The sequence below is a fragment of the Anopheles maculipalpis genome, chromosome 3RL (assembly GCF_943734695.1).
Source record: "Anopheles maculipalpis chromosome 3RL, idAnoMacuDA_375_x, whole genome shotgun sequence".
Lineage (NCBI taxonomy): Eukaryota > Metazoa > Arthropoda > Insecta > Diptera > Culicidae > Anopheles > Anopheles maculipalpis.
This window is the reverse complement of record NC_064872.1, coordinates 35,259,414-35,285,265: the sequence shown is the minus strand read 5'-3', so window position 1 is coordinate 35,285,265 and position 25,852 is coordinate 35,259,414. Positions and strand designations below refer to the sequence as shown.

Genomic DNA, 25,852 nt, shown 5'->3' with positions numbered 1-25,852 from the left:
TTAGCTCCTCGAAGGCTCTAAGCGGAATGGAAGTGTGAGTCCCCTATCACATTGAATCTGCCAACCGAAGGTTCTTGTGAAGTCCCTTACAATCTGTATCACGCCATCCCTCCTGCTGCCGTTAACTCCGCCACTGAGTGTAATTATAATATGACTAGATTAGGGCATGGCATGAAATGCGAGGCCACTAGAATGGGATTGGAAATTAACACGACGAGGACAAAATACCTGCTTCCGAGGCCGGGCTGATAGAGCTCGATTCGGAAACCGAGTATCAGCTGACGTCAGCTCATTTCTGATGTGTCCGTTTTTGAGTACGGATTGCAGCTTTTTCGGGCTCAGCTTACGGATGTCATTTATGTGAACATTTTCCGAGAGTCGCGATGACCGATGTTAGGCTTCGGATGAACAAAAGATTTTTCTCTAAATAAATGAATGACCAAATATATATTTTATGCACAATTTCCAATTAGATCAATATCAGCATGCTGTTTATTCAATTGATAGAGAGAAAGAGAAGCATAAAACCCAATTCATGTGCACATTTCCTCCTCCATCACTTTGCCTATCCAATCTGGTTCCGCAGCACCAATCTTCTCAATCAATCCGTTCAGCTGATAGCACAGTCCCTGTATCTGTTTATCCCACTGAGGCAACACTTCGCGCGCTGTAATAATAAAAGAATTAAAAGAAATTTTACTTTTTGACGCTTGTAAGTGATTGGCGACCAACCACACTTACTTTCAAAGTGCACCACACCATCGATCTGATCAATATATCCGTTCATACGGCCCTCGGTAATCATTTGGCTTGCGATCCGTTCAGCTTTCGGCGGTGATATTTCCAGCAGTGCGCCCAGCTCTTCGAACGTTATGTTATTGTACAGTTTGCTAGCCGACAGCAGATTGTGCTCGAACACGGCCCGATCGAGAATGGACGAGCCGTCGAGCGTGCTTGCCTTCTGGTGCAGCTGTAGCAGCGCTTCAAACTCCTGCAGCTCCGACCGGCGAATGATGCGATCGAGATACATTTTCTCCAGTATGGAGTAGGCCGGCAAATGTTGGCAACGTTCGTCCTTAAACAGTGTTGCCAGCATGCGCGACCGTTGCTGACCGGCGGACGCTAGTACGGTGCAGATCAGTGCCTTCTTGAGGGCCGTCATACGCTCACCCTCGTCAACGATCGTACGGTAGGAAAGCTCGTTGTAGCGTTGGGCTGCTTCGATGAACTTACGCCGGTAGTCAAGCACACGGGCGTAACACACCTTGTAGAGGATTTGCAGCATTTCATCCTTCGTGTCAGCCTGCAGAATTGAGGCACGATTGATAAAAGCTTCCGCCTGGACCGGATCTTCGTCCTCCAGGTAGAGACGAGCTATCTTCAGGTATGTTTCCAGCTTATAATCCAAAGGGTATGGTCTAGAGAAGAATGGCAACACATATTACAGCAACCAATGGGATTGAAAGGTGCCAGGAATTTGTAAACTTACTTCTGTCCCGTTTCCAAGGGGATACCACCAAGCACGTTAGCCGCTTCCTTCCAGTTTTGATTACGCTCGTAAATTTGTGCCAAATGTTGCCGGATGCATGCTACCTGCTCCTCGAACGAAATCACTCTCGGCTGCACCTTGTCCAGTGTGAAGTGTGCGACCGACTTCGAGATTTCGTCGGGAAGTTTGGTGAGGTGGGTGCTAACATCCGATAGGAGCTGGCGCGAAATGACCAAGCTAACATGCTCGTTTAAAACTGCCCGCAACGAAAGCAGAGAACGGCAATCAAAACGCAGTTAAAATGTATTTACAGGCATGGCGGCGATTCACAACTTACTTGCTTCGATGAACAGTTTCAGCGTGTCGATCAGGTCACTGCCGGTATTGAGCAAACTCTGGTCCAACAATGAACGATACTTATCCACCTGCTCCTTGTGTATGCCGGACGAATTGGTGAGAGCCACCAGCTGGGTACGAAGTGCGTTCACCGATATGGCCATGCTTTCGTCACCAATATAATAAACGGTACACCAGGAGGAACTTTGTTTTGCGTGCCGTTTCAAGAAAGAAACAAAACTTTGTTGTTTTGATATGCGCAAATTTGTCCGATCTGTCAAAGCAATCGGCATCCCTTCGGGAAACGGCAAGCAGATTGACAGAACGTTTTCTGAAGGGTGTGTTTTAAATTCAAAATGATCAGTAAAACCATAACAACTCATGTCGCGCCACTAAGTGTACTGTTTTTACCCCCATTTATTTAATTCAAAACAGGCTTCCATTCTTCCATGCAATTATTATTTATTCATTCAATATATCCAAAATTCTGGGCTTCGGCCACTTATCCACAGAAAATATCCTTTCCAGAACGATATGCAAGCCGACAGACATTCGCAAAACATTAAAGCTGAAGAGCAAGGAGCAGCGGTTTGGGATACAGAGAAGGGATCTTCACAAATCTTACACTTCCCATCAAACGATTGCATCAGAATCGATGTTTATTGGCTAGGCTAACAGTAATTACTTTATTCTTATTCTTTGAGTGTCTGATTTCGGCAGCATCGTGTTAGTGATGATACACAAGTACGTCCTTTAGCTGAGCTGTGTATTGTGTGTGTGTGATGTAGTGTCTATTGTAGTTCGCGAATTGAAAGCCGTTTTGGTAACTACTCTTAGCGAAGTAGACCGCATTCTTTCGGTGGATTGAAACTATTGCCGATTACTTGTTTATGGTCCGATTTCTTGCTAGATTTTGATAGCGTTTCGTACATTGCTTGAGTCGAGACGTTGCTCGCATGACGATCAGCACCGTATGTAACCAGCAGAACCGGATAGCATTTTTCGTGGAAAGATATCCTGCCTGTCTCTTCTTTTCGTTTCCGTTTGCTGCTGCAGCTGTTGTTGATAGTGCCATTCTATTAAATAGTTTGTGTATGAGTGTGCTTTTTTACCCCATTGCCCTGCCAAGGCTGGTATATGGATTTCCGCAGTTCTCAATTTATTTATTCTGTAGCATTACTAGTAATAGGGTATATGTGGTAAGGATTCCCTCGGTCGTTTAATATTTCTTAAAACACTTTGCAACTACACCCAATGCAGAGGCCCCATCATCATCGTATCCGCAACACCTGGTTTTGCGCACGGGGCTAACGGGGGGAGGAAAAGGGCGCAAGAGAACACAAAAACGGCACACATTCGAGCGCGCTCGCTTAAGCCTCCAGCTCCAGAGCGACACCAATCTTGTGACCGCCAGCGTTGAAGTTCTTGCCATCAACGAGCGTGGACAATGTCAGAGTAATACCTGCGCGGAGGGGAAGGAACAAGGAGGAAGACATTAGTTTCGTAATGTTATAGCCAACCCCAAGAAAACCACCCAATGTTTTCTGTACTTACCATCACGCAGCTTCTGCTGGTAGCCGAGACCGATCTGGCTTTGGTTGTTGACCTTGGCACGGACGCAAGCATCCTTGTCCAAGTCGTACTTGGCGCCCATGCCGAACTTTGTGGCATTCGAGCCCGAAGCCCACGACAGCTGAACGGCCGTCTCCAGACGATCGTTGCATCGCTGGTAGATCAGACCACCGAACTCACGGCCATCATTACTGAAAGAGAAGATGTAAAGAACAATTTTATTCCATTTCCTGCCCTCTAACTCCCTTATCGCCTATTCATACGCCAGTTTATACATACACGTTGGTGTGCAGAACAAAGTCGCCGGCCGAGTAGCCGAGAGCGAAGTTGTTCGCGGTGATTTTCGACTTTTGCGAGTCAAATGCAACCTGGTAACCGGCCAACCAGCCCTGGTAGGAAGCAACACCGGACGCATTGACCAGCGGTCCGCTCAGGTCAACGTTGAAGTCCGCATCGACGCGCACACGGTCGTGCGAGTAGGCAGTCTTGAAGCGACCGGTTTTGCTTCTGTAGGACAAAGTGAAAGCGTTAGCACCATTACTTCTTCCGTTGCGTGCATCATCAATCGCGCCGTCTGCCACCGATGGCTTGCGCCGGTACTTGTATGACACGGCATAGCCGAACAGTGGTCGGCGTGACAGCACGTACCCGGTATGCGGCACAAACATGCCATCGAACGAAACCTTCAGTCCCTTGACCAGCTGATTTTCGACCGACACCTCCGAGGTGAGCGTGTTGTCTGTGTTCCATTTCTCCGAGAAGTTCAGACCGTACTCCTTCACTTTGTACTTGGTCTCGAGCGAACCGAACACCTTGCCGGTGTCCTGGTTCGAGTGGCCGCTCGTGCTGAACTCCACGCCCGAGTTGGTCTTGGTCTTCACGTCCAGCTTCCACAGGCCAAAGTGGTACCCTTTGTTGAAGACATCGCGGGCCTGTTTGCCAAGGTCGGAGTACGATGGTGGAGCCATCTGGATGAAGAGATGAAAGAAAACCAAAAACCTGGAATTAGCAAATATCAACGCAAATCCAGCAAGGGTGGTGGTGTTCGATGAGAAACCGAAGTAACCGCTGAAATAAGAATGCAAATTTTACTCAATATTAACGATCAAATCGCATTTCTGTAGTGTATAACTGAACTTATTCTCTCAAAAGGCCTTTTGAGAACCTGGCGAATTCATAAGCCACCTACACGAGGCAACGGAGAAGAAACTGAAATCCCTATTTTGATTTTTTTTATCAGTTTCACGATTTCTTCAGTTTGATATTTCCAGCGGCTTGGGATCTCTTTAAACTTTGCTTGATCATTTAAGCTGTCAATTAATGGAATTATGAGAATTTTTGTCGTTAGTGAGATCGAAGCTTTCGCTTGTATTATGTTTTGGGAGTTATTTTCCGATTCAAGACTTTTAATCGATATTTAAAATTTTAATTTATTCTAAAAATAAACATTTAGTAGTTTAAAAAAACAGTGATTTTTTTTTTGTGTACCGTGTAGAAAAATCACGGAATCAGAAATTTTCAGTCAACTTTGAAAGTTTCAAATGAGTGAAACTTGCTATCGTTTACAAGCGCTTCAATGCATCGCAACACGTGCACGAGAAGATGCTGCAGCTTGTATTATTAGTGTGGCAGCGTGTCTTTGAATTATATTTAGAATCCGTTTTCTTGTGGCTTCTGCTTCGATACAAAGCCAAGCGCAGAGCGCTGCACAGATGCCGGTAGCTGATTAGTGAGATCTCTATGTGAACGATGTTGTTATTGACATCCGATCAAGTTAGCCTCGCCCCGATCATTTGCTCCCTCTCTCTCTTCTTGCCTATCTTCCAATCATCAAATCAATCTTCGCGTTGCCGAGGAGATAGCTGCTGTGATTGAATATTATTCCACAGCAGCGTACAATGAACCTGTCTTTTTAGTTTCGTCCCAATCCAAGCAGACAGAGAATATTGCAAATTCTTCCCCAGAGCAAGAGTAGGGTTATATCATCTACAAGAAGAAGTGAAAATACATTATACAATCCCCCATCCCCATTCCACGCGATTGCAGACTCTCGCCTGTTCGGGTTTTTGTTTACCGACCTTGCTAAGCCCGCTGCTGCTCTAAATCTTTCATTCAATATTTGTTTTATCAAAGTCACATATCAAAATGAAGATCATTGCCGATCCTCCCCTCCATTAGACTTGGCCATGGTATAACGTATATCGTGTGCGCTGAGGACACACGGTAACAACAACTAGCCGGAGATTTGGTGACGTAACACACCGTTGAAAACGCGCACAAAGCGCGTGGCCCAGAAGTCTGTCACTAAGGCAGACAGACAGACCGACAATTTTACCGCTGGTTTACTCTTTCTGCCAAACAGCCTAGGTGCAGGCTCTCCCACTGCGAATGCCGCACGCATTGTGCGCCTCTCTCTACCACGTAAAGCCGGCACTTTTTTCATATATCGTATGATGATGATGAAAATATCTTATCACACTCTCTTCCCCTATATTGCATGGGACGGACAAACGCATCTCCCAAGGGTTGAAAACGCGTATGATAAATTAATTAACTGTCACGGCCATTACGCGGTGTAGTCCCGTGATTGTCCACACAGGAAAACGCACAGGAAGAAAAAAGGTAATCTATTTGCGCATCGCATATCTGAGGGTATAGTACTGGGGCGTGTACTTGCGCTGGCCAATTTCATTCTAATCGCTTACATAATTCTTTTTGGTGGTCCACACGTCGGGAAAGGAGCATGGAGCAAAAGAGGACTGGATCATCTATTTCCACATGACTATTCCTCAACGCAGTGCGTATACAGCTCACAATGGGGTTGGAAAAAGGTACAGCCATCAGCAAACTACTAACTTCAGAATAAACGCAAAAAAATCCTCAACTAATTGGGAGTATGTTTTTTTCCAGTCATGCATGGAGAGTAATCACGTACGATAACGAGTTGGAGTACAAAAATTATTAAATGTTTGGTAGTATCGAAAGAAAAAAGCATTGGCACTGTAATATGAAATCGTCGTCGCCTGCTTACACACATCTGAAATCAGCCATATTGATTTTTTTTTGCTTTCTTCTGCAGTTGATTTCAAAGCCTACCGAGGCACAATCTAAGCTGTCCGTGAAAAGATTCTGATGATGCCCACACACAACTAGCTTCCCGCGTATCGTATTGCTTCCCCGGATCACAAAGCTAAAGAAAGCGTACAACAGCAGCAACCCACCCGAAACAATGGATTCTTATGAAATTTATCGATTGGTTATGTAATCTCAAACTGCACTAAATGCCGGCATGTGGTCTTTCCACTGCCAAATGATGACTTGGGCATTCATTGTGGTTCACCGCACAACAGGAGTATTCACGAAACACTTTAGCGTCAATCGAGAACACAAGTTTGTGTAATGAGGGTGAGGCTACTACGGCATTTTCGGCTAGCACCCCGGAAGATTAAGTCGTGGCTGACGGACGGCACACTCTCTCGCTACACTTTCGACGACCCCGAAAAAGGTGACGACGACGGCTTCCGGAGGAGAACATACAAAAAAAACCCAGCCTTAAAGAAAAGTTTACACTACCAGTACTTACTATTTTGCACTGAGTGTTTTAATGCACGGTACAACACACGGGAAACACGAGCAAAATTGCTTTTTCTTGCACGGAAATTAGCGTAATGCCACGGAGAAATGGGCACGCACACGGGTCCGGGTCGAACTTTTTTCACGAGTGAGGAAAATGTGAGCGATGGCCACACGGGGATGACGGAACTATAGTTCTTTCATTGCTCGCATCGCACACTGGTTGGGAATGGAGCAAATTATGGTCATTTTTTATAATTTATGCTTCATTTCGAATATCTAGTAACGTCCACAATAAGCTTGCAGTAAATTAAAAATTCCATTCTAGTAAATAACATAGATAGAGTGAAGTGTTTCACCGTGAATGTATACAATAATAATTATCGTATGATAATACTCAACCATGACTTGTATTGTAGCCTAGCCTAAAACCAAACCAAGACTGTCAACTGATTGTGAAATCCAAAAAGTCATCCGGTAATTTGCACCACCTCATTCAAATATTTACACTAGCTGAGTGATTATTGCATATTAAAATTTCACTTCAGCAACTAACACGCAACAGATCAATTAGTCCTCATTTAACATTTAATCCAGCTTGCAAGGAGCAAACTTGCCTGTCATATCATATTTTTAAATACTTTAATAAACTTAAACCAACTTCACGAAGCACTGAAACGATTTTTTGTTGGTCAGTTAGTCAAACTACTACCCCCAAAACACCTGTCCGTAAATGGAGGCCGAGAAATTTTTTAGAACGTTTTTTAATTTTTACCGACATCATCACATCGATCCGGCAGACAAAACGCATCCATTCAAACTAAACCGCTTCCGGCATAAACTGTTCATCCTGTTATCTGCGTTGATCCTGCTGGCATGCTTACTACTGGCAGTGTATGGCAAATCGTTAGAAGAAAACATCATTCCCCATCGTAGTTGCATTAACCGAATGATCAATTGGGTTTTTCTTCGATCAACGTTGGCAACCGCTTTCATAGTTGCATGGGAAAATTTGGCCACCAGCAAGGAGGATGTGCAAATATGGAACACTTTCCATGCCATAGAGACTGCCCTTAATCTTTGTGCTAGAAACTCTCGAAATGTGCTGTACAAAAGTCAACAATTGTACAAAGTGATTTTTTACACTCTCCTTGTGCTGTTATGCGCAATGGGAGCAATTTTATTGCTCGATTACACCATAATGGATAGAGCACTGGTTGAATTTATCATCATGTTTGAGTTACTTTGCAGTGTGGATATGCAGCGAATACTGCACATTTTATTATATATACGTATTTTAACGTGTTATTTAAGAAAGATCAAGGAAGATCTACGCATTACTTTGCTATCCATCAATAAAGGTGTAGAGGGAACTGTTCACGAGTATGACATTCAGGACCAGCTGAAGAAATGTTGCACATGCTACTTTCTGTGCATGAAAGCGTTCAATCAGATACAGGACCAATTTTCGTGGGGCCTTTTCATGGTGTGCCTTAAGTTTAGCATCATTTTGTGGAACGATATTTACTGGACTGTGTACCGAGCCATCATGGAAACGTCTTTTGAATGTTAGTTCACTGCGATGCAGTTTTATTTTTATTTTTGAGGGTTTGTTTTAATCATGTTTCGCTTTCTATCTGCAGTGTACTGTCTAAACGTGGTACCGTATCATTTCATCTTTATGAGCTTTACCTGGTCGTGCGAGAGCATGTATGCGGAGATAAAATCCCTTTCGCAACTGCTGTACACGATCGATCTAAACAAGGCATCCAAGTCGAGCAAAATACGAATTACACAGCTTATGGTACTGCTCGACTATAACGTATTATTTTTCAACACATTCGGCGTCTGCAGAGTATCGTACAAACTTATTGTACAGGTGACTGCGGATGGTTTGGAGTTGATCCGGTCTGATAGAGGGATTAATGGGTTACTTCTTTTTTTTTCAGTATGCAATATCTGGAGTCACAAAAGTGTCTTTTATAGCACAAATTATGAAGAATTTCTACACAGAAATGAGGACTTAAGCAGATGGACAACAACTGGAGCAGACAAAAAAAAACCTATTCCGTTTGTCCTAATCTTTTGTCTTCTGATCTTAATGTGAAATGTAAAAATATATGCGTATCTAGAGTACAACGTGTTTCGAGAGCTGACTGTGTATTTGCTATACGGACCACATTTGTCCGTATTAGACTTCGCATCTTGTCCATAGTGCACTGTTGTTTCCTTCGTACATTGACAGTTCATTTGCGTACTTGCGTGAATGTTGTTTCGTGTAAATAAAAATCTGTCGCACGGATGATGATGAGTCACAAATTTAATTTGCGCGAGTATTTTGGAATGTTTTACGCCTCCTAAACAACCTTCCAAAAAGCGTGCGTGTGTGTGTGTGTCTGTCCGAAAGTTTGAGTTCTTGGCTTGGTATGTAGTTTAGTTACGGGCTGTGTTATAGTTTTTAATGCCGAAAGATTCCAGCAAAAGGCATTTTCGCATTCGCTTTGCTACCACCAAAAATTGTTCAAAACAAATCACAAGTACGTGGTGCTTTGCTGACTTATAAAAAGACCAACGAAAGGTCTTCCAAAGATTTCGGCGCCTTTGCACTATTTTAATATCGTTTGGATTAGTTCTTTTCCCGGCCTAATGGTAAGCATTGTAAAGCCGAACTAATAGAAAATCCCAAATGCCCTTTGCGCAAATGCGCATACAGTACACATGGAAAGTTCTTTGTTCTTGCACCTGCAATCGTGTTCGAGTGCAACGGATGCAACAGCTGATTGTGTGCGGTCGGTTTGATTGTAATGTTTATTTTTATTCCACACTCCAGCACAGTTTTAGCGCAATGTTTAACAGAAAGCAAGACAGCAGCGATACGAGACGAATACCGCACGGATCGCCCAACGCCAGTAGCTCGCAGATGAATGGGATAATCCGGCCTGCTTACGTCATAGAACGGTACGCCGCGTACTACCCGATGAACCACAAACGACGCGGCATGGCACTGTTGTTCTCGCACAATAAGTACAATGTACGGAATGTGCCACTACCGGTCCGCGAAGGAAGCGCTGTGGATTGCAAACGCTTAAAGGAGACACTAGACTTGTTCGGATTCGATGTGAAAGTTTATCAGGATTTTAAGCTGGAGGAAATTAAAGCTGTCGTAGAGAAAGGTAGGAAGGAAGCATGGGAAAGAAATTGCTTTTGTAATTTACACTAAAAAACCTTCTTGCATCTTGCAGTATCAGCAATGGACCATAGAGACAATGACTGCATCCTGATCGCTGTGCTCACACACGGCGAGGACGGTGATTACGTGTACGCGCACGACGTATCGTACGAACTCTCCACCATCTGGAGTTACTTCACTGCCGACAACTGTCCCTCGTTGGCCGGACGTCCAAAAATATTTCTCGTACAAGCCTGCCGCGGTAGCAAGTTGGACAACGGTGTGAAGATACAGAAGGACGGTATCGCCCGGTACAGCATCCCGACACACGCCGATTTTCTGTTTGCGTACGCAACCATCCCGGGCTTTATGGCGTTTCGAAATACCACCGAAGGCTCGTGGTTCATCAACGAGCTGTGCAAGGAGTTGCAGGAAAACGGGAACAAGTACGATCTCGTCACACTGCTCACGTTCGTTACGCAAAAGGTGGCGTACGATCACGAGTCGGTATCGAATCTGCCAGAGTTTAATATGCGCAAGCAGACGCCATGTGTCGTTTCCATGCTGACACGTTTGCTGCTGTTTAACGAGGTTTAACGAAAATAACGAATCCTCTCCATATAATACACTTTTTTTAGTCAGCCGCAGTTGCGTTTCATGCCCAAGGCAGTTTTACTAATTTTAACCGTCTACCTCATATGTTTTTTTATTGTCATTAGTTTTTATCGGTTTGAATAAGTAATATTTTTAAAGTTAACATTCAAAAAGGGAGCACAAATTTTGGGAAAGTTTATTCGGTTTTTGGGTGTAATACCAAATATGTGTATGTGTGAAACATAAGTTCGTTGTACGAAACGCTACCAAAAGCACCACCGAGAAACATTCACGTTATACAGAAGAAGAAAAACAAAAACATTTCGAACGAAAGTATTAAAAAAGAAAAGAAAATCTCTCAGTAATTTTTAAAAATCGTGCTTAAAACGATGGAAAGATGTAACCAAAATTAATAATTTATTTTTTTAACATTTTTGACTACACTGATGAAGCAATAAAACACGTAAAATTTTAAAACAACTAAAAGAAAGTGTATTAAACTTTCTATTGATGTCCTTATCTACTCCATCTCTTTGACTGGATATGGAGATTGAAACATTTAGATGAAATAGCTGTGATAAATTTAGCGTTAAGTTCCATAGTGAGTCCTCCAATAGAGTAAAACCACCTGCTATTTCACATCAAGCAAAACAAGAGATGAATTTTCAACGAATTTACTTCATATTTTTTGTTTAATTTAGTCAAACATTTTACAAACACGCCCTGCCATTGGATGTATCATGATATAGCTTATACGTCGCTTTTTCCGATTCTGATGAAAATATGGCCACACATCAGAACATAAAATCAGACCATTCATCCATTTTAAAATTAAAACAAAAAAAATGCAATTTTGGGCATCTCTTTTTTACAATTTTAAAATCTAGGATTTGTTAGGTGGGATGATAGTTTAATTTTTTTGGCGCGAAAAATTTTCAAAAGTATTTCATTTTTTTTAAACTATTACACAATCATTGTTAAGCTGTTGGACAAAAGCAAAAATGTCATAGATCATTCATGTTGCTTATGATAATTCTACCAAAATTTGGTAAACTTATACCAAGGCCCCAGGGTAGTGAAGGCGACCGCGGCACTTGTTTGCAAACGGCAGGATCGGGGTTTAAATTCCATCCGGACCGACCCTCCGCAGTGAGGACTGACTAACCAACTACGTGGTATCGGTAATCCATTCGATGGCCGATGCAACCAGAAGGTCGTTAAGCCAAGAAGAAAATACCAAGTATATAAGTATTCAAATCAGCTATTTCAAAAACGGATATAAAAGTCGTTTACTGAATTTTTAGATGAAATTTGAATAAGCGTCACATGACTAACAAAAAATTGTAAAACATAAAAATGCATTAAAAAAAGCAAAAAAAAATCCGGTCGCAAGAGTGCAAGACACGGAAGTGCGGAATACTGATAACTTTTGATGCATTTAGTAGTAAAGGGTTGAAAAACAACCCCTAAACAGGTGTTCTTTACCCAACAAAAATGGACAAGAAAGAGAAAGCGCGACAGAGCCAAGAGAAAAGGAGAGGCCAAGCTTGGGAGCGAGATGTATGCGATCTCTCTTTCACATGGAATGTGTTTTATAGTAGCATGCTTTCTCGCTCACACCGCATTCGTTGCTCAGGTAGATGCAAATTTGCCGCTTTGCTTGTTGGCAGGGTTTCTCAAGCATCGTGTTACAATTTCTCTCTCTCTTTCTCTCGCAAATGTCATCATAGCTGCTCTCTCACTTCCATTATTCGGTTGACCCAACAACATGAATGCGTGTTGCGCGTTCCGTTTCATTCATTCCGTACGGTCCATCGGTGTGTGTAGTGTGTTTTCAGGTAAACGCGCGGGTACGCATGACGACCGTGTGTGTTGTGTTGGCTGTGACTCTTCTTCTCGCAAACGGAACGCGCGTGTACACACAGGTACACCGGAACGGAGTGGCTCATCCCGTGGGGGCCTTCCACGTACACTGACGAGATTAAATTTAATTAGTATTCATCGCGCTCCTCGGTTTGCCTGAGACGGACGCGCGTGTTAGCTTCACTGATCGGACGGGTGGTTGGCATTGGGCGGTAGCAGGTTTTTCTCGACTTGACGACGAGCTACACGATCACAGTGAGCCGGGACCCGCCGTTGATTTGTGTGCGTATGTGTTTGTGTGTGTGTGCATGGTGAAGACCCCTCGTGATCAGATCGGGATATGATGATGATGGTCTGCACAAAAGCTGATTTGCATCTTAGTTGCTAGAGGAATCACTGGAACCTGGTTCGCCAATCCACCAGCACGCATCGGTCGCGTAACTGAGGTCCGTAACCGTGGGGCACAGTGCAGGGATTTAGTGTTTGCGTACACGCGTGCATATGTGGCTGCGTATGCGATAGATACTCGGTGTGTGTTGTGCTGTGTGTTTGTGTTCTGCAGGCACCCCATCATCCATACCATCCCTTGTGTTCGGAATTTCTTCATCCCTCCCGGGTGCGTACCGTTGTGCCACATCGTCTAACTCAAACCCTTCACCGCCCCCACTAACCCCACGAAGCTCTGTGTAAAGTGCGTTGCGTGTGTGTTGTTGCTGTTGTGGCACGCGAGAGCAAATAGAAGAAAAAGAAAAAAGACGGGGAGGGAGCTGAAAAATTCTACACCCCATCGAAGCAAACCGGGAGACGTAGGCAAACGAAAGCGCCAAGAAAGAGGGCGCGGAACGGGGTGGTAGCGCCTCGGCGACGAGAGATGGAGCAGCCTAACGGTGGTGTTGGTGAGCCAACCGATGACCGCAGTGCGTCACCAGCGAGAGCAACCCAGAACAACAATGCAACCGGGATGGGTCCATTGTCGGGGATCAGCAATGGAATGGATACCGTAGCAGCAGCAGCAGCAGCAACAGCAACCACACCGAAGACAACGAACTGGGTAAAGTTCGAGGAGGACGGTGGACCGGAACCGAGCAAGGTAAGGAGGAAGTGAAACATTTTTGGGCTAAGGTCCAAAAGAGAGCGAGAGCGAGAAGAGCCTTCAACACAAAACATACAGAGAGGGATGAAACTAAAAAACTAACCGTTCCCAGCGCATCACCATTTGGGGGTTGGGAAAAAAATGGCGATAAGCGACGAACCTCCCATTAAAAGGTGAATAGTGTGTATAGCAAGCAACCCCCTAAGCTCACAGGCTGGATTGTCTGTGTGTGTGCGATGAGGGGGTTTAGGGAGGCGTGAATCAAGCTTTTCCGATTGAATGGTTCCACCGTTCGGGGCACAATTGATTAAACAAAATTCATCACCTTATTATTGCCGTTTTGCACAGTATGAACTGGGGATGATGGAGACAGAAGCGAAAAACCTCGCTATCTCTGTGTGTTCGTCAACTGCAGGTCTTTTGGGGATACAGTATGGTAAAAAAAAATTAGATGATTTACTTACAAATTAAAGCAAACTTGTCTCCGGGAATTCGTACCAAGAGTTTGGATTATTGGAAAACAAACCTTTGCTAAATTAACTACAGCAACGAATGCTAACTTCGATCATACTGAACAAGTTTGCTAGTAAGTTTCTGCCTCCCGCAAGCTTTCTGTGATGCGTGTTTGGTGAAAATGAATCATCATGAATGAATCCACAGAACGGTTTTAATATTTAAAACCCCACGTTTTCGATAGTATGGCGCGGAAAAGATGTGACCAGCACTGTCCAACACGTGTTCAGTTTTTCCATTCCCCGCCGTGTTTGTGTAGCACATCGTGCCCGGTTTGTTGTGCCATTGTTGGTTGTCGCTGGTGACAGCATTCCACGGTTCTTGCTGTCATTGTCAGTATGGCAATCGTCGTTGCCCTAAACCACCCCAACAAATGGTTCCTTTCCCCGGTGCTGGGCGAGCTTTAAATCCCTAGCACAAACCCATACCAACCAGCTCTCACACACCTATACAGCTATACACAACGCCGTCGATATTTAGTAGGTCACGTCGCACGTCGCTGGCAAATGGCGGGTACCCCCGACAGGGCAAGTCGACGTCGGTTTTCTCTCCCTCTCAGCAGCCTCACCGGGGTTGTCTGTCTGTTTTTGTTTATTACAAATTAATCGCACCAACAGCAAAGTAGTACCCGACACCGTGTCACGTGTTGGTGGTGCGACCGACTCATTCGGCACGCATCACTGGGCTCGTGGAAAGACGCGACCAGCGAAGACGAATCAATCGTACCCGTTATTGGCCGGAAAAATGTGGTGTTGCCCGTTAAGTTAGCACCTTCGACCGGTTGGAAGCTTTTTCTGTAGCTTCTGTTGTTGGTCCGAAAAAAAAAAAAACGATGGCCCTTTGTAGCCATATGTGTGCGCACTTGTACGTCCGACCTTTGTGACCTACTCATATGGATCATGTTACAGTTTTTTGTTAGTTTTTATGCCATGCTTGTCCACCGGCCACCACCAACCACTTGCGCCATACATTATTGCGTACATGTTAAAAAAGATGGTATTGAATTTCCAGTCAAACAAGAACACATTTCCACCCTCTGCCAAAGTCACAGTTCGGTGAGATGATGTCACATTTCGCAATGGTGATCTAACAACATTTCGCAGAGCATAAAAAGCTTCCGCCCGTCGCATCGGGTCGCGTCGGCATGGCTTTGGCCATTTTTCGGCTAATAGTTTTGGGTGGACATTTGCTTTTTTAAAAATAGCACAAACGAAACGAAAGGAAATGCGGAAACGGCATGGAGGCCTCCGGGATTATTGCTTACATGCTGTGTGTTATGGATTGCTTCATTACGATAGGGACGCGTTGGACTAAATGGGAAAGCAATTAGCTTTAATGGGGCTATTAGGCAGAGTGAATCATTTGTATCACGAATGTATCAAGAACACACGTGGCATCTTTATGCAGGACAGAAAGCTAGAATGGTTTTCCGATATGTTTTGGTTCGTTCTTTTAATGAGATTATTGTAATATTTGAGTGCCAAATGCTGTTCGAGGAGTTTTCCAGGCGAACAATTCAAATGCACCTTCATAAATAATATTAATGTGACTTTAAAAAGAGCTCAACAAAAACAGCATTACACCATAACAATACTGCTTCTTTTAACACACACAATAGAACAATCGATGCATTCATATGGGGACTCATTTTAGCTTGCGGAAAGATTCATAAACATTCCTTGGCTTACTTCTTTGTACGTGTGCCAGTAGTAAGGAACAGAAAAAAGGGTGTGAATCAGCCAACCAATCCACAGGTTGTTTTGTCCACGGTGCACGTTCATCTTTTTGCAATTAGCTGCCACGACGATTGGCACCGGGCCGGGTTAGTTGTGTCGTCGGTGGTTTTTTGTTATCATCTTTTCTCCTCTCTTAACACCAAACACCTATCGGACAGATGACACACCCCATGACGGGACAAGAATGTCTGGTGGCGAATGGTTGCTGTATGTAAAGCGAACGTAATGTCTCTACGGGACTTTTAAGTGAATTAAAATGAAGGGAGTGCATTTTGGATGTCGTTTAAAACAGATTTCGAAAAGCAAAGGGAAACTATTGTTGGAAATTTGTTTTACGATATCGCGGATGACGTGTCCTAGCGATCAACCCAACTATTTTTCGTCCTTTGTATCGTGTCAGATGCATATAGATAAAACATTATTGCGTTAGCAAACCAACGAACATCCTGGATGCACGACGCTTAAAAAAAGCAAAAACTGTCGAAGAAAACAGAGGTTTTATTCTGGTCGAGAAACCTGACGTTAGAACTTCCGTCTACACGTTGGTCAAGATCAACAAGATTGCTTTACAAAATTTGCTGTCTATGTTTGAAACGCAACCGTCTAATTCATAATAACTCAGAATGAGCATATGATTCTCAATCAACCTAAGCAGGGCTTCCCTACTTTATCGAATAATTATGCAGACAAGTCGAAAAAATGCTACAAAAATATGCTGCGGCCAGCCATTATATCTCCTCGGAGGTATCCTTGATTCACCATCTGTATCCTGTAGACTGTAGACATAGGGCTACTACCAAGAGTCTTTTATTGGTTTTTAATACATCCCGTTGTACTGGCTTCCCTCGCGGGCGTCCTCAATATGTGTGGTTACTTTTGAGTTTGTATTCGACAAGACCTCATTTTAAAGGCTACTCCAAGAGTAAAAAAAAACAATATAGTCTTCGGTTTGAGCCTCATATCAGCTATAAATGCCAACAGTTCATGTATATGAACAGTTATGAGGAAGGAGTATATGGGTAAATCGCTTGTCGCGAGCTGTTTCCGTGTTATATTTAAATGCAGCTTCCTCACTGAGCTTTCTCCCCGATCAGTGGGTGAGAAATCATAGAATATATATGTTGCTGCGTACGAGGGCGACACGGTCTGGATTGAACTCGATATTCAATCGAAATGTGATAGACCGGCGCCATTATCGGTGCGGTTAATGGACCCCCCCCACCCATTGCGACTATGGATAAAGTTCCAGGTTATTGTGCCTGACTGTCGAGAGGACGATATTATGCAAAGGAGGAATTAGCCCTTCTGAGGCCCTAGCTACTTAGAGGTGGGGAGTGACGGGGGTTATAAGCTATGAAGGATACAAATTTTCACACAAACGATTCGGAGGGTTGTGGAGGGTGTATTGTCATATAGTGTTTCATCTCTTTCCTAAGAATGAGAATTTACTGCACGGAGTTGACCTTCTGCACGGAGGCTGCTGTTCATGGTGAGAGGCCGCCATGAACAGCAGCCTCAACACAAGGTCTTTGCTACGAAACTCTTCATACGCCCTTCGTATCGTTTGGGACTACGCCTCGTAGGACACTCGCGGTCAGTCAGCCAGCTTATACGAAGATCCGAATCTGATATTATGTTGTATACTCTTTGGATGTGCGATTCCAAACGAAAGGTTTTCCTTTAAGTAGTAACCAAAATGTGCTGTCCCCGCATCCCAAAATTAGTCGTTTTCTTCCTTTATTCCTAATTGATTTGGATGCACTTTTCGATAACTCGAATAAGTGCATTTCTGGAGAGGCCTCTGACTATGAAATCAGTCGTTGCTGTTAGCAGGATTGACTAACCAACTATGAGTGGTTTTACTTCCAGGAAGCTTGCCTCTCGAGATTGTATAAGATAAAGATCAGCATATTAGTGACGATTTATAGCCTCGAAAAGAATGCAACGTTCTACACACTCATTCTCTTATTATAGTCCCCATCACCGTCACTGCCACCACCACCATCGGCCGCTACCAGCAGGCAGCAGCATCCCTTGGCAGTGGCGGACAGCAACCGTCCGCCGACAACATCGGACACAGCACCACCGGCCGTACTACCAACGGAAACGGTGCACGTAAATCTGGATACACGAGCGCCTAGCACACCAAAGCAACCCCAACCATCACATGGCGGCAGTAAACCAACGCCCAACGTTGGCACGTCTGTTCCAAGCGGAGTCAACAAAACATCACAACCAGCCGTCATAGACATTCCGAAGCAATCGGTAAACGTGGTGCAACCGATCCAGTCGATGCGAACGATCGAACTTTCGACGGGCCGCGTACGGGAAGGTTTCGGTGAGTGTGGTAGCCATTTTTGTAATGAATTGCCAACAAACTAATGCTTCTTTTCTGTGTTCTTTTAGCAAACGGTGATGTTATCGTTACCTTACTACCTACAAACACTCGGTGGCCATGGATCACACCTGCCGTATTTCGTCCTGAGCTCGTACCAGAAGAGCTAATGGCACAAGGTTTAACGGTAAGCGAGATCATACGATATTAAAGGGACAATGAATCTGATCAAATGGTTCACATTTCCACTTTAGCTCACAGTGGAAGAGTACGTCCACGCGATGGAAACGCTCGTGAACGATTACCGGTTCACGCTGTACAATATCTGCTACAAGCGTGTCCTGGTCGTGTGGATACTGTTCGCCTTCATCGTCCTGATCGGACTGCTGTTTTCCGGTTTTTACGGCATCACGCTGCTATCGCTCGGTGTGGCCTGGCTGTTCCTAAATGCGGCCGCCATTTTCCTCTGCATGTGGGTTAAATTGAAGCTGGCGCGTGGTCTAGAACGCTGTATGGCACGCGTGAACAAGCAACTAATTCGACACAAGATTCTGCTAGCGTTGGACGACCGAGGCCACATCTCCTGTCACAAGGTTAACCTTTGCTTCCTGTACTTTGAACCGTCGCAGTGCATTAGCTATCTGAACGAGTTTATTGAGCGGAGCGAACAGAACGGCAACACGATCGAACCTGGCTGGGAAAGCCGGCTGGACGTCACGACTAATGATATCGTTATCCAGGGTGCGAACACGACTCGTCTGTCCCGAAAGCAGGTAGGTTCAGCATTTTGTACATGTGTTAAAGTGTGCTGGGTGAGCGTAGCGTTGAGATCTATCCTTTTCTGGGAGATGAACAAACGATCATACAACGATCGTTTGGTTCGGCTATATTTTTTGATTTGCTTCTTTTAGAACTATAACCATGATACCTACGATCAATATTACTTAGAAATTGATATGTTTAGCTTTATAAATTCACATTTCTTTCGTTTTTGTGTGCGTGTGTTGTACTTGTTTGAATTGCTTGCGTTTCATGATTATTTTTACAATTGGACACACCTCATAAAACGATCGATCATTTTCCAATAACACCTTCATCAACACATCCCGGAACAATTACTAACGGCTCGCCCCAAATCGCCCCAGGGACGAGCGGAAGGAATCTTTTTGCGGTACCTACAGCGCTGGGGTAAGGATTATCTGCGCCGCCGGCTAGACTGGACGATCGAGGAGAATGCTATCGTGTCCGCACCGCGCCATCTGCCCACGGCCTACTGTCCCTGTCAGTACGCGGAAGAGGTGTTGCTGCAGAAGAAACCGAAGGAGGATCCACGGCTTTGCTGTGCCACAATACGGGTCCATTTGGCACGGATCGGGTTCCATTTTTGACAACTTTTACCCTTCCGGCGATAGTGGAAATGCAAATATGGAAGGTGGTTTTTCCCTCCTTCAGCCTAGCAACCAATGCAGCCAAATGTGCCTAACGAAAGTGCTCGAGGATTTTTTGGATTTTTGTTTTATGGCCAAAGGGATAGGATAGCGCAGGAGCGAAAAGTTAGCTTAAGCTGAGCATATTTTTTTCTCGGTCCGGATGAAGTAATTAAAAGTTTTGCAACGCAGTACAAATGCAATCGCTCTCGGCCAGGAACTAAGATTTGTTAGACCTCAGAGTGCCTTTTATTTTGCGGGGACTATAGTTGGGTGGAGTTGAGCAGTAGAATTGCAAGGTCATTTTGAAATGTTTTTTTTTTTTTATTTGAAAAGGTTGGTGTAGAGAAAAGCAAACGATCACAACATCACTTTAACGCCCAGAACGCTGTATAGTGCGCTTGTGTGCCTCGGGCATATATTTTAATCGGTGGCGGGTATGCATTAGAATTAGTGTGTGGAAGCGTGGTTTCATTTTTAGTAGAATTAGTTTGCTCACGCATACGACATCATCGCACTCGGCTGGCTAGAGAGTGTACGCTTTTTTGTTAATCTTCTATTCCTCGTTACAAAACTTCCCATCCAAACCGTATAATACTTACTAATCACCTGTCTAGGGAAACACTATTTCACGTATTGCGACTCTGTGCTGGCTTTCCATCTTTCTATCCTTGGTCCGCTGTCTTCATTCGTATCTCCCAAAACCAACATTCCCATTGCAGGAACGAGGAATGCTGCTTCTTCTGCGCTACGCGTCCCGCTGGGGTAATGAAGCGATGCGTGGCCTTATCGATGTCACGCCAAACGATCCGGCCCGACACTGTCGCCAGTACCAGTGCCCCTGCCAGTACGTAGAGTACCACTTGAAGTGCAAACCGCGAGGCAAGTTACGCATTTTTTACTTCTTCTATTGGCTAACGGCTTCCGAACGTTACGACTAACCCTTTTCCGGACTGGCTGGTTGGAGCTGCTAAACTTTCTTCTTTCATTTCCTCTAGCGCGCCCTCTTAATGTGGTAGTTAGCTGGATAGCGCCTTTATCTCTACCCTTCTTTACCCTTACTAACCTGTTGATAGTAAATGGTGTACACCCTGTGCTATTAACCCTTGACTGGGGAGGGTAATTACCTCCCAGACTAACAAGAATTCCTTTGTACTTCCCCTTTGTTTCCCTCGCTCGCATTAGTTTCTTGCAAGTATCGGTTAACGATAACACAAATTGCTAGGCATCTTCAAACACCTTTTCCCGCAAGGCAAACGAAGTCGAAGAAGAATGGTCGTATCTTCATTTAAACCCACCGGCCCCGAGTACTTAAATTGAGCAAAGTGTCTCTTTTTTTAATTTAGTCTTTAGAGAAGAGGAAATATTATTGTTAGCTAATGGGATGGTATCCAACGCATTCGTCCCGGTTTTTAATGATTTTATGTAGAGAATTTAAAAGATAATAGTTCAAATCCGTCCACAAAGCCGAAACCATCGCTTGCCAAACCTACTCGCGATCGCAAATTCCGGCTACTGTCCCGTTCCGTTGCTCTGTAGCTACAAGCAGCTTGTATATTGAAAATCGTTGAAAAAGGGACCAAACAGTGCAGGTATTAGTGAAGCTTTTTCTTGTTGTTGATTGTTCAGATAGTTTAGAGAAGTGAGGTGTTGTTTTGGGTTTTACATTCCCTGTACCATTTGACTGGCCATTTGTAATCTCCAATTTTTTGTTTTATCTCACGGGAAGCATTATCTCGCAAGTGTGTAAAGTGTTTGGAATAAACCCGTTACTGTACTGTGTGTTATCACCAAGTGTAAGTAAAACCAAGTTGAATTAGTTTAGTGATGAAAAACAAAAAAGACTAATTCGCGGACTGCAGCTTAGTGAGCCGTAAGAAAGATAATGACCATCCGAAACGATCTTTTCCTTACTAATTAATCCCAACCAATTGCACACACACACGGTGGTTTGTTTGCACACTCTTTGCACGTTTCTTTCTCTTCTTTTAGTTCGTCGGTACGTTAGATCGTGCGCTATATGCTAACCATATTTAGTTGATGGCAGTTGCACAGCTTCTTCCATATCGTTTGGAAGTAATAATTGCGTATGGTCAATAGTCTTGTGTGCTAGATAACGTTTGCATTTAGAAAAATAGACTATCTGGCAAAGATGGCAAAGAAACTAAAACAATTAAAGGTGATTTTATTCGAGCTTTGCGTTAGTTATATGGGATCTTAGCCATGGCGGTTGTTGGAGATTAAATGATTTTAAGTCTTCTTTTTAACTTAACGACTTTGAGCAATACGGCCAGGCCGTCCCTTATGAATAAAAAAAAAAAAAAAAAAAAAAAAAAACTTAACGACTTTGTCATTAAGTTCACGAAGGTCATCTAATGGCACACTAGAATTATTCATAGCACGAAGTTGTATAGTCAGTTCACACCTCGGGTGAACTGTTCAGATGGGATTAGAACCACGGTCCTGCCCTGTGAATACCGACGGTGTTGCCTTACCATTGCATCACCATAATTGGGCCGTGATTCTAAGTATAAGGATCATTATGAATCGATAAGAATCTCCAAAAGTGACTAACACGAACCTATCTTCCGATCACTGCTGAACTCTGTTAGTAGCCTCTTGAATCGAGGACTGCCTCACTGTCAAATAGATATTCCGATTTTTAAACTGCTGCTTTTGATGCTTCTACTGAGTATAACTTTACCAAAATGTGGTAGATTGTTCATCAGTATCTGAACTATCTGTAGCAATTTTACGTTCGTCTATGGGCTCATAAACGATTGCGTAATAATAAAAGTCTGAAAACGTTTTTCAAATTGAGAGGCAGTCAAAAAGCCAACTTTTATTTTGAATAATAAAAAGCTAACCAATTCTATCATTGAACAAAATAAAAAAGAGATGCCTAAAAGAATAATTGGTTAGTTTGGTTGGTTTTAATTGTAAAACCGAAATTAAACTGATTTAATGATTTCATCAATGATGGAATAGTTTTTTTGCAGTTTTAGCCGCAAAAAACGGAAAGTTTTTTTCAAAATGTCCAACTTAATTTAAAAAAAAAATTTGTTTCGTTGAAAACTGGCTTCACAATCTCACTATTACAGTATTTACAATAGTAGGTGGTCCAAAACTATTGCCCAATACTTTATGTCTCATTTATTTTTTTTTTTGCTCAAGAATAAGAACGAAAATTCTTCAATCGCAGTTTCCTGACTATTTTGGTCATAGTTGCTTCTATAATAACTATGAAATATGTTGTCTGTGCATAACAAATATTAAGTGAAAAATCCAGCAAACCATTTTTAACCAGTCTATTTTTTAAATGCATACGTTTTAAACGGTAAGTTACTAAACCGTAGGGAAGGGTTTCCTTATATGTAGTATTTTCTTATTGATCTTACGTAACAAACCAAACCCATATTCACTGTTCCGTACCGGGTGTGCTGATACTTTGGAAAATTGTTTCTTATCCCTTTTTGTAGGATTACGCACGCTTTCTCCCGTCAATTCTTACCCACATTATTAGGAAGACCGGTGCAGAAAAATCGTCTCCGTTGTCCGTTCCCTTTTGTACGTACACATGATTTGTATACTTTCAAGCTGCTACCATTTTGATTCTACTTTCGGACATCTCCAGACGCTCGGGTCACAACTAATTCAATGGCAACACATTGCACTTTTTTTGTATCTTATCAAAAGAGAAAACGTTATTTTAATATGCAATGTTTGCCAATACTAACTACATCTCTATGGGTGAAAAATGTACACAAAAAGCTAAGAAATCTGCATGTAGAAATAATACGGAATTTGCATACTGACCGACAGATAATACTTGGGATTTAATATGTACTTACAGTTTTATTATCATTCATTCACTTCTTCGTAGGCTACCCGTGCAGTTGTTGTGCATTAATTTCTGATCCACACTATCAGTACAGCTACTGAGCATGCCAGGACAGTCGCCACGGGTCTCTTCTTGCACCTAGTGTGGGGGGGTGGAGTTCCCAATAGAAGTGCCTCCAATTCCTGCGTACCTTACTCCCTCCAACCTTCCGCCCCATTCACGAATCGACTACTTCCGTGGCTGTGTGTATTTTCATGTGTTTGTTTGTTTTGTTATTTTTTATGAGTGTTACTGGCACTACAAATGCGGGACTACTAATGGATCTGGGAGGGCTTTAGCATGGAATGTTTGGTTGGGTGTAGAGCATAGGCGAACGGCTGAACAGTGTTTGGCAACTAAATTGAAGCAAAAAAGCATAAACAAGCGACTTCCAATCCTCCTCCTCCTACCCTCATTACCATAGGCTACCCATGGAAGTGGCTGTCGTCGGTCTGTGGACACGTGTACCCGAATAACTAAAACAAAGGGCAATAAAACGGATCGGATCCTTCTGCCAATCCGGACGCGGGAGATGACTTAAAAGTACAGCAATAAAACTGATCTAGAATTACCACCAGACTACCCGTAGCATTATTTTATTCCGATACGCTCAACACTCCGAACCTCAAAAGATAACAATATTATTTAAAATGTGTACTACTATTCCGACATCGTTGCACTCAACCGTTCCAAATCTTGATTGATTTCGGCCATAATTTTATCGCACGCTGCTTGCAATTCATTTCGCATTTCCTGTAGCGACTTCTTGAGCTCTTGTGCATTCGTTTTCAGTCCCATAAACTGTTGGTGGTGCTCTACCGTGGCATCGTACACTTTCCACCAATCGTCCATGCTCGATTCCTCGGTCAGGGTGGGCAGGTTTTCGCTTGAAATGTGCCTTGCTGCTGGTTTGGATTCGTGGAATAGTTGCAAATCTTCTAACATTTGCGCTTCGGTGGGTGGTTTCGGCAAGGGAGCAGCAGTTTGTTTAGATTTTCGAAACATTTTGTCACTTTTAACGTGCACTATATCGTTCGGAAGAGCGACTTTTCCACAGCGTACGTTGTTTTGGTTTTGTGTTGTTTTCGTTGCACTGGGTGGCTACGTTTAACTGTCAAATGAGTAAAGGGTTGCGTTTACACGCTAGCGAGTTGGAGTTGGATTGAAGCGTGTAACTGTTCTCAGTCGCGAACAATGCAACGACGAATTTCAAACTGCATTTCTACAGTGACGCAACACTTAAAGCAACACAGTTTTAAAATGCAAAAAAGGATTTATTGCACTACTTAAACCAAACTTATCGGATCGATTTGTAGCGGTCGCTCACAGTTTGCCTGCTCCGGGAAATCACAGTAATCCTGCTCAATGTTCCAGTGCAAACCTTCGGGACAATTCATCTCATACTTGTTCCCGTTGAAACACTTGTAAAATTTCGTACAGTCGGTAAAGTGTGGAATATGAACCGGGTTAAAGATGTCATCCTTTTCCGGACAGGTAAGAGGAATGTCCAGCGCCTGGACGGCTACTGCGAACGTAGCGAGCACCACTAGTGCACCAACTCCTGCAAACGTATTGTGGAAAAAAGGTGGATTCGATATTTGATCTTTAAACTTCACTTTCCCGCAATTACCTTTCATGATTTTAATTTTAATGACTATTAACACCGTTTGAATGAAACAAGACTACTGACGAATGGTGCCCAGATAGACTATTTTATATGCCTTTCTGTGCTTGAAATGAAAGTGATGGTCCCACGTTTGTATGCAAAAAGATAATGCATCGATGATAAGAAGCCACTTCAACCTTCACACAAATCAACCAATCCAATACAACCATTAACAGCAAGGTGAAGGTGTCCATATACCTTTACTAAACACGTTAAGTAGTTTTACCGACACTAACTGGACCACAAACATCGTTAAACTATCTAAAGTGGTAGCCTCGTGTTCCTTCTCATTAGCCACAAGCAACACGTTTCTGGAGAAATGGTCATAAACCGCTGCAGTAACATGAGTGAAAGTTTATGGAAGCGGTAGGAACGGCGATAGAAATGAGTTCTTTTCAAGTTGTTTTTATTCGTCACCGACAAACAGTTTTATGGAGTGGATTTGATTTTATGAATGAACCCTTTAGAACGGGAAGTGTAACCGCCAACTGTGTTTGAATTTAGATGAAATGTAACACCAGCAGAAGGAAGAGCAGAGAGCAGATTTAGCCATTCTCTTGCCCTAAGTGGATCTCTGAAGCAGAGGGCTGCTCGTTTACCATTCCT

At 43.4% G+C, this 25,852-nt stretch overlaps 8 protein-coding genes across 9 annotated transcripts in view; 3 read left to right on the top strand and 5 right to left on the bottom strand.

The window, feature by feature from the left end:
* The window catches only part of LOC126565323 (ras-related protein Rab-9B), a 186,638-nt gene that overhangs the window by 58,893 nt on the left and 101,893 nt on the right, over positions 1–25,852 (bottom strand). The window lies entirely within an intron of this gene.
* On the bottom strand, positions 525–2,000 carry LOC126564776 (COP9 signalosome complex subunit 4). Its single transcript, XM_050221882.1, has 4 exons — positions 1,827–2,000; positions 1,490–1,745; positions 742–1,418; positions 525–667 (listed from the first exon to the last, which is right to left on the bottom strand). Exons 1-4 carry the CDS (start codon positions 1,987–1,989, stop codon positions 534–536), a joined length of 1,230 nt encoding a protein of 409 aa, XP_050077839.1. The 5' UTR covers positions 1,990–2,000; the 3' UTR covers positions 525–533.
* LOC126565022 (voltage-dependent anion-selective channel-like) lies at positions 3,017–7,134 on the bottom strand. Of its 2 annotated transcripts, XM_050222160.1 has the most exons (5): positions 6,981–7,134; positions 4,046–4,365; positions 3,677–3,904; positions 3,380–3,588; positions 3,017–3,287 (listed from the first exon to the last, which is right to left on the bottom strand). In XM_050222160.1, exons 2-5 carry the CDS (start codon positions 4,363–4,365, stop codon positions 3,196–3,198), a joined length of 849 nt encoding a protein of 282 aa, XP_050078117.1. In that variant the 5' UTR covers positions 6,981–7,134; the 3' UTR covers positions 3,017–3,195. The 2 variants fall into 2 exon arrangements, with proteins under 2 accessions (XP_050078117.1, XP_050078116.1); XM_050222159.1 differs by having other exon boundaries at positions 3,677–4,365.
* LOC126560580 (uncharacterized) lies at positions 7,704–8,997 on the top strand. The gene is made up of 3 exons (XM_050216538.1): positions 7,704–8,538; positions 8,614–8,849; positions 8,920–8,997. The coding sequence occupies exons 1-3, from the start codon at positions 7,704–7,706 to the stop codon at positions 8,995–8,997; spliced, it is 1,149 nt and encodes a 382-aa protein (XP_050072495.1).
* On the top strand, positions 9,752–10,736 carry LOC126565019 (caspase-like). The gene is made up of 2 exons (XM_050222157.1): positions 9,752–10,143; positions 10,213–10,736. Exons 1-2 carry the CDS (start codon positions 9,816–9,818, stop codon positions 10,734–10,736), a joined length of 852 nt encoding a protein of 283 aa, XP_050078114.1. The 5' UTR covers positions 9,752–9,815.
* LOC126564600 (uncharacterized) lies at positions 13,462–19,661 on the top strand. The gene is made up of 5 exons (XM_050221679.1): positions 13,462–13,686; positions 17,913–18,276; positions 18,345–18,460; positions 18,528–19,046; positions 19,419–19,661. Exons 1-5 carry the CDS (start codon positions 13,468–13,470, stop codon positions 19,659–19,661), a joined length of 1,461 nt encoding a protein of 486 aa, XP_050077636.1. The 5' UTR covers positions 13,462–13,467.
* Positions 24,239–24,594, bottom strand: LOC126565659 (uncharacterized). Its single transcript, XM_050222858.1, has one exon. It carries the CDS (start codon positions 24,583–24,585, stop codon positions 24,241–24,243), a length of 345 nt encoding a protein of 114 aa, XP_050078815.1. The 5' UTR covers positions 24,586–24,594; the 3' UTR covers positions 24,239–24,240.
* LOC126565694 (peritrophin-1-like) lies at positions 24,838–25,303 on the bottom strand. The gene is made up of 2 exons (XM_050222896.1): positions 25,211–25,303; positions 24,838–25,141 (listed from the first exon to the last, which is right to left on the bottom strand). The coding sequence occupies exons 1-2, from the start codon at positions 25,215–25,217 to the stop codon at positions 24,867–24,869; spliced, it is 282 nt and encodes a 93-aa protein (XP_050078853.1). The 5' UTR covers positions 25,218–25,303; the 3' UTR covers positions 24,838–24,866.

Bases quoted from the DNA above. Each gene is read 5' to 3' on its own strand.
- LOC126564776 (XM_050221882.1), bottom strand. From the start codon at position 1,989: ATGGCCATATCGGTGAACGCACTTCGTACCCAGCTGGTGGCTCTCACC. The intron at 1,746-1,826 runs GTAAGTTGTGAA...CGTTGCGGGCAG, and splicing joins GAAACTGTTCATCGAAGCAA to TTTTAAACGAGCATGTTAGC. The intron at 1,419-1,489 runs GTAAGTTTACAA...ATTCTTCTCTAG, and splicing joins CCCTTGGAAACGGGACAGAA to ACCATACCCTTTGGATTATA.
- LOC126565022 (XM_050222159.1), bottom strand. From the start codon at position 4,365: ATGGCTCCACCATCGTACTCCGACCTTGGCAAACAGGCCCGCGATGTC. The intron at 3,589-3,676 runs GTATGTATAAAC...CTTCTCTTTCAG, and splicing joins TTTGTTCTGCACACCAACGT to TAATGATGGCCGTGAGTTCG. The intron at 3,288-3,379 runs GTAAGTACAGAA...CCCTCCGCGCAG, and splicing joins CCAGCAGAAGCTGCGTGATG to GTATTACTCTGACATTGTCC.
- LOC126560580 (XM_050216538.1), top strand. From the start codon at position 7,704: ATGGAGGCCGAGAAATTTTTTAGAACGTTTTTTAATTTTTACCGACAT. The intron at 8,539-8,613 runs GTTAGTTCACTG...TTCTATCTGCAG, and splicing joins CATGGAAACGTCTTTTGAAT to TGTACTGTCTAAACGTGGTA. The intron at 8,850-8,919 runs GTGACTGCGGAT...TTTTTTTTTCAG, and splicing joins CGTACAAACTTATTGTACAG to TATGCAATATCTGGAGTCAC.
- LOC126565019 (XM_050222157.1), top strand. From the start codon at position 9,816: ATGTTTAACAGAAAGCAAGACAGCAGCGATACGAGACGAATACCGCAC. The intron at 10,144-10,212 runs GTAGGAAGGAAG...TGCATCTTGCAG, and splicing joins TAAAGCTGTCGTAGAGAAAG to TATCAGCAATGGACCATAGA.
- LOC126564600 (XM_050221679.1), top strand. From the start codon at position 13,468: ATGGAGCAGCCTAACGGTGGTGTTGGTGAGCCAACCGATGACCGCAGT. The intron at 18,277-18,344 runs GTGAGTGTGGTA...GTGTTCTTTTAG, and splicing joins CCGCGTACGGGAAGGTTTCG to CAAACGGTGATGTTATCGTT. The intron at 18,461-18,527 runs GTAAGCGAGATC...TTTCCACTTTAG, and splicing joins TAATGGCACAAGGTTTAACG to CTCACAGTGGAAGAGTACGT.
- LOC126565659 (XM_050222858.1), bottom strand. From the start codon at position 24,585: ATGTTTCGAAAATCTAAACAAACTGCTGCTCCCTTGCCGAAACCACCC.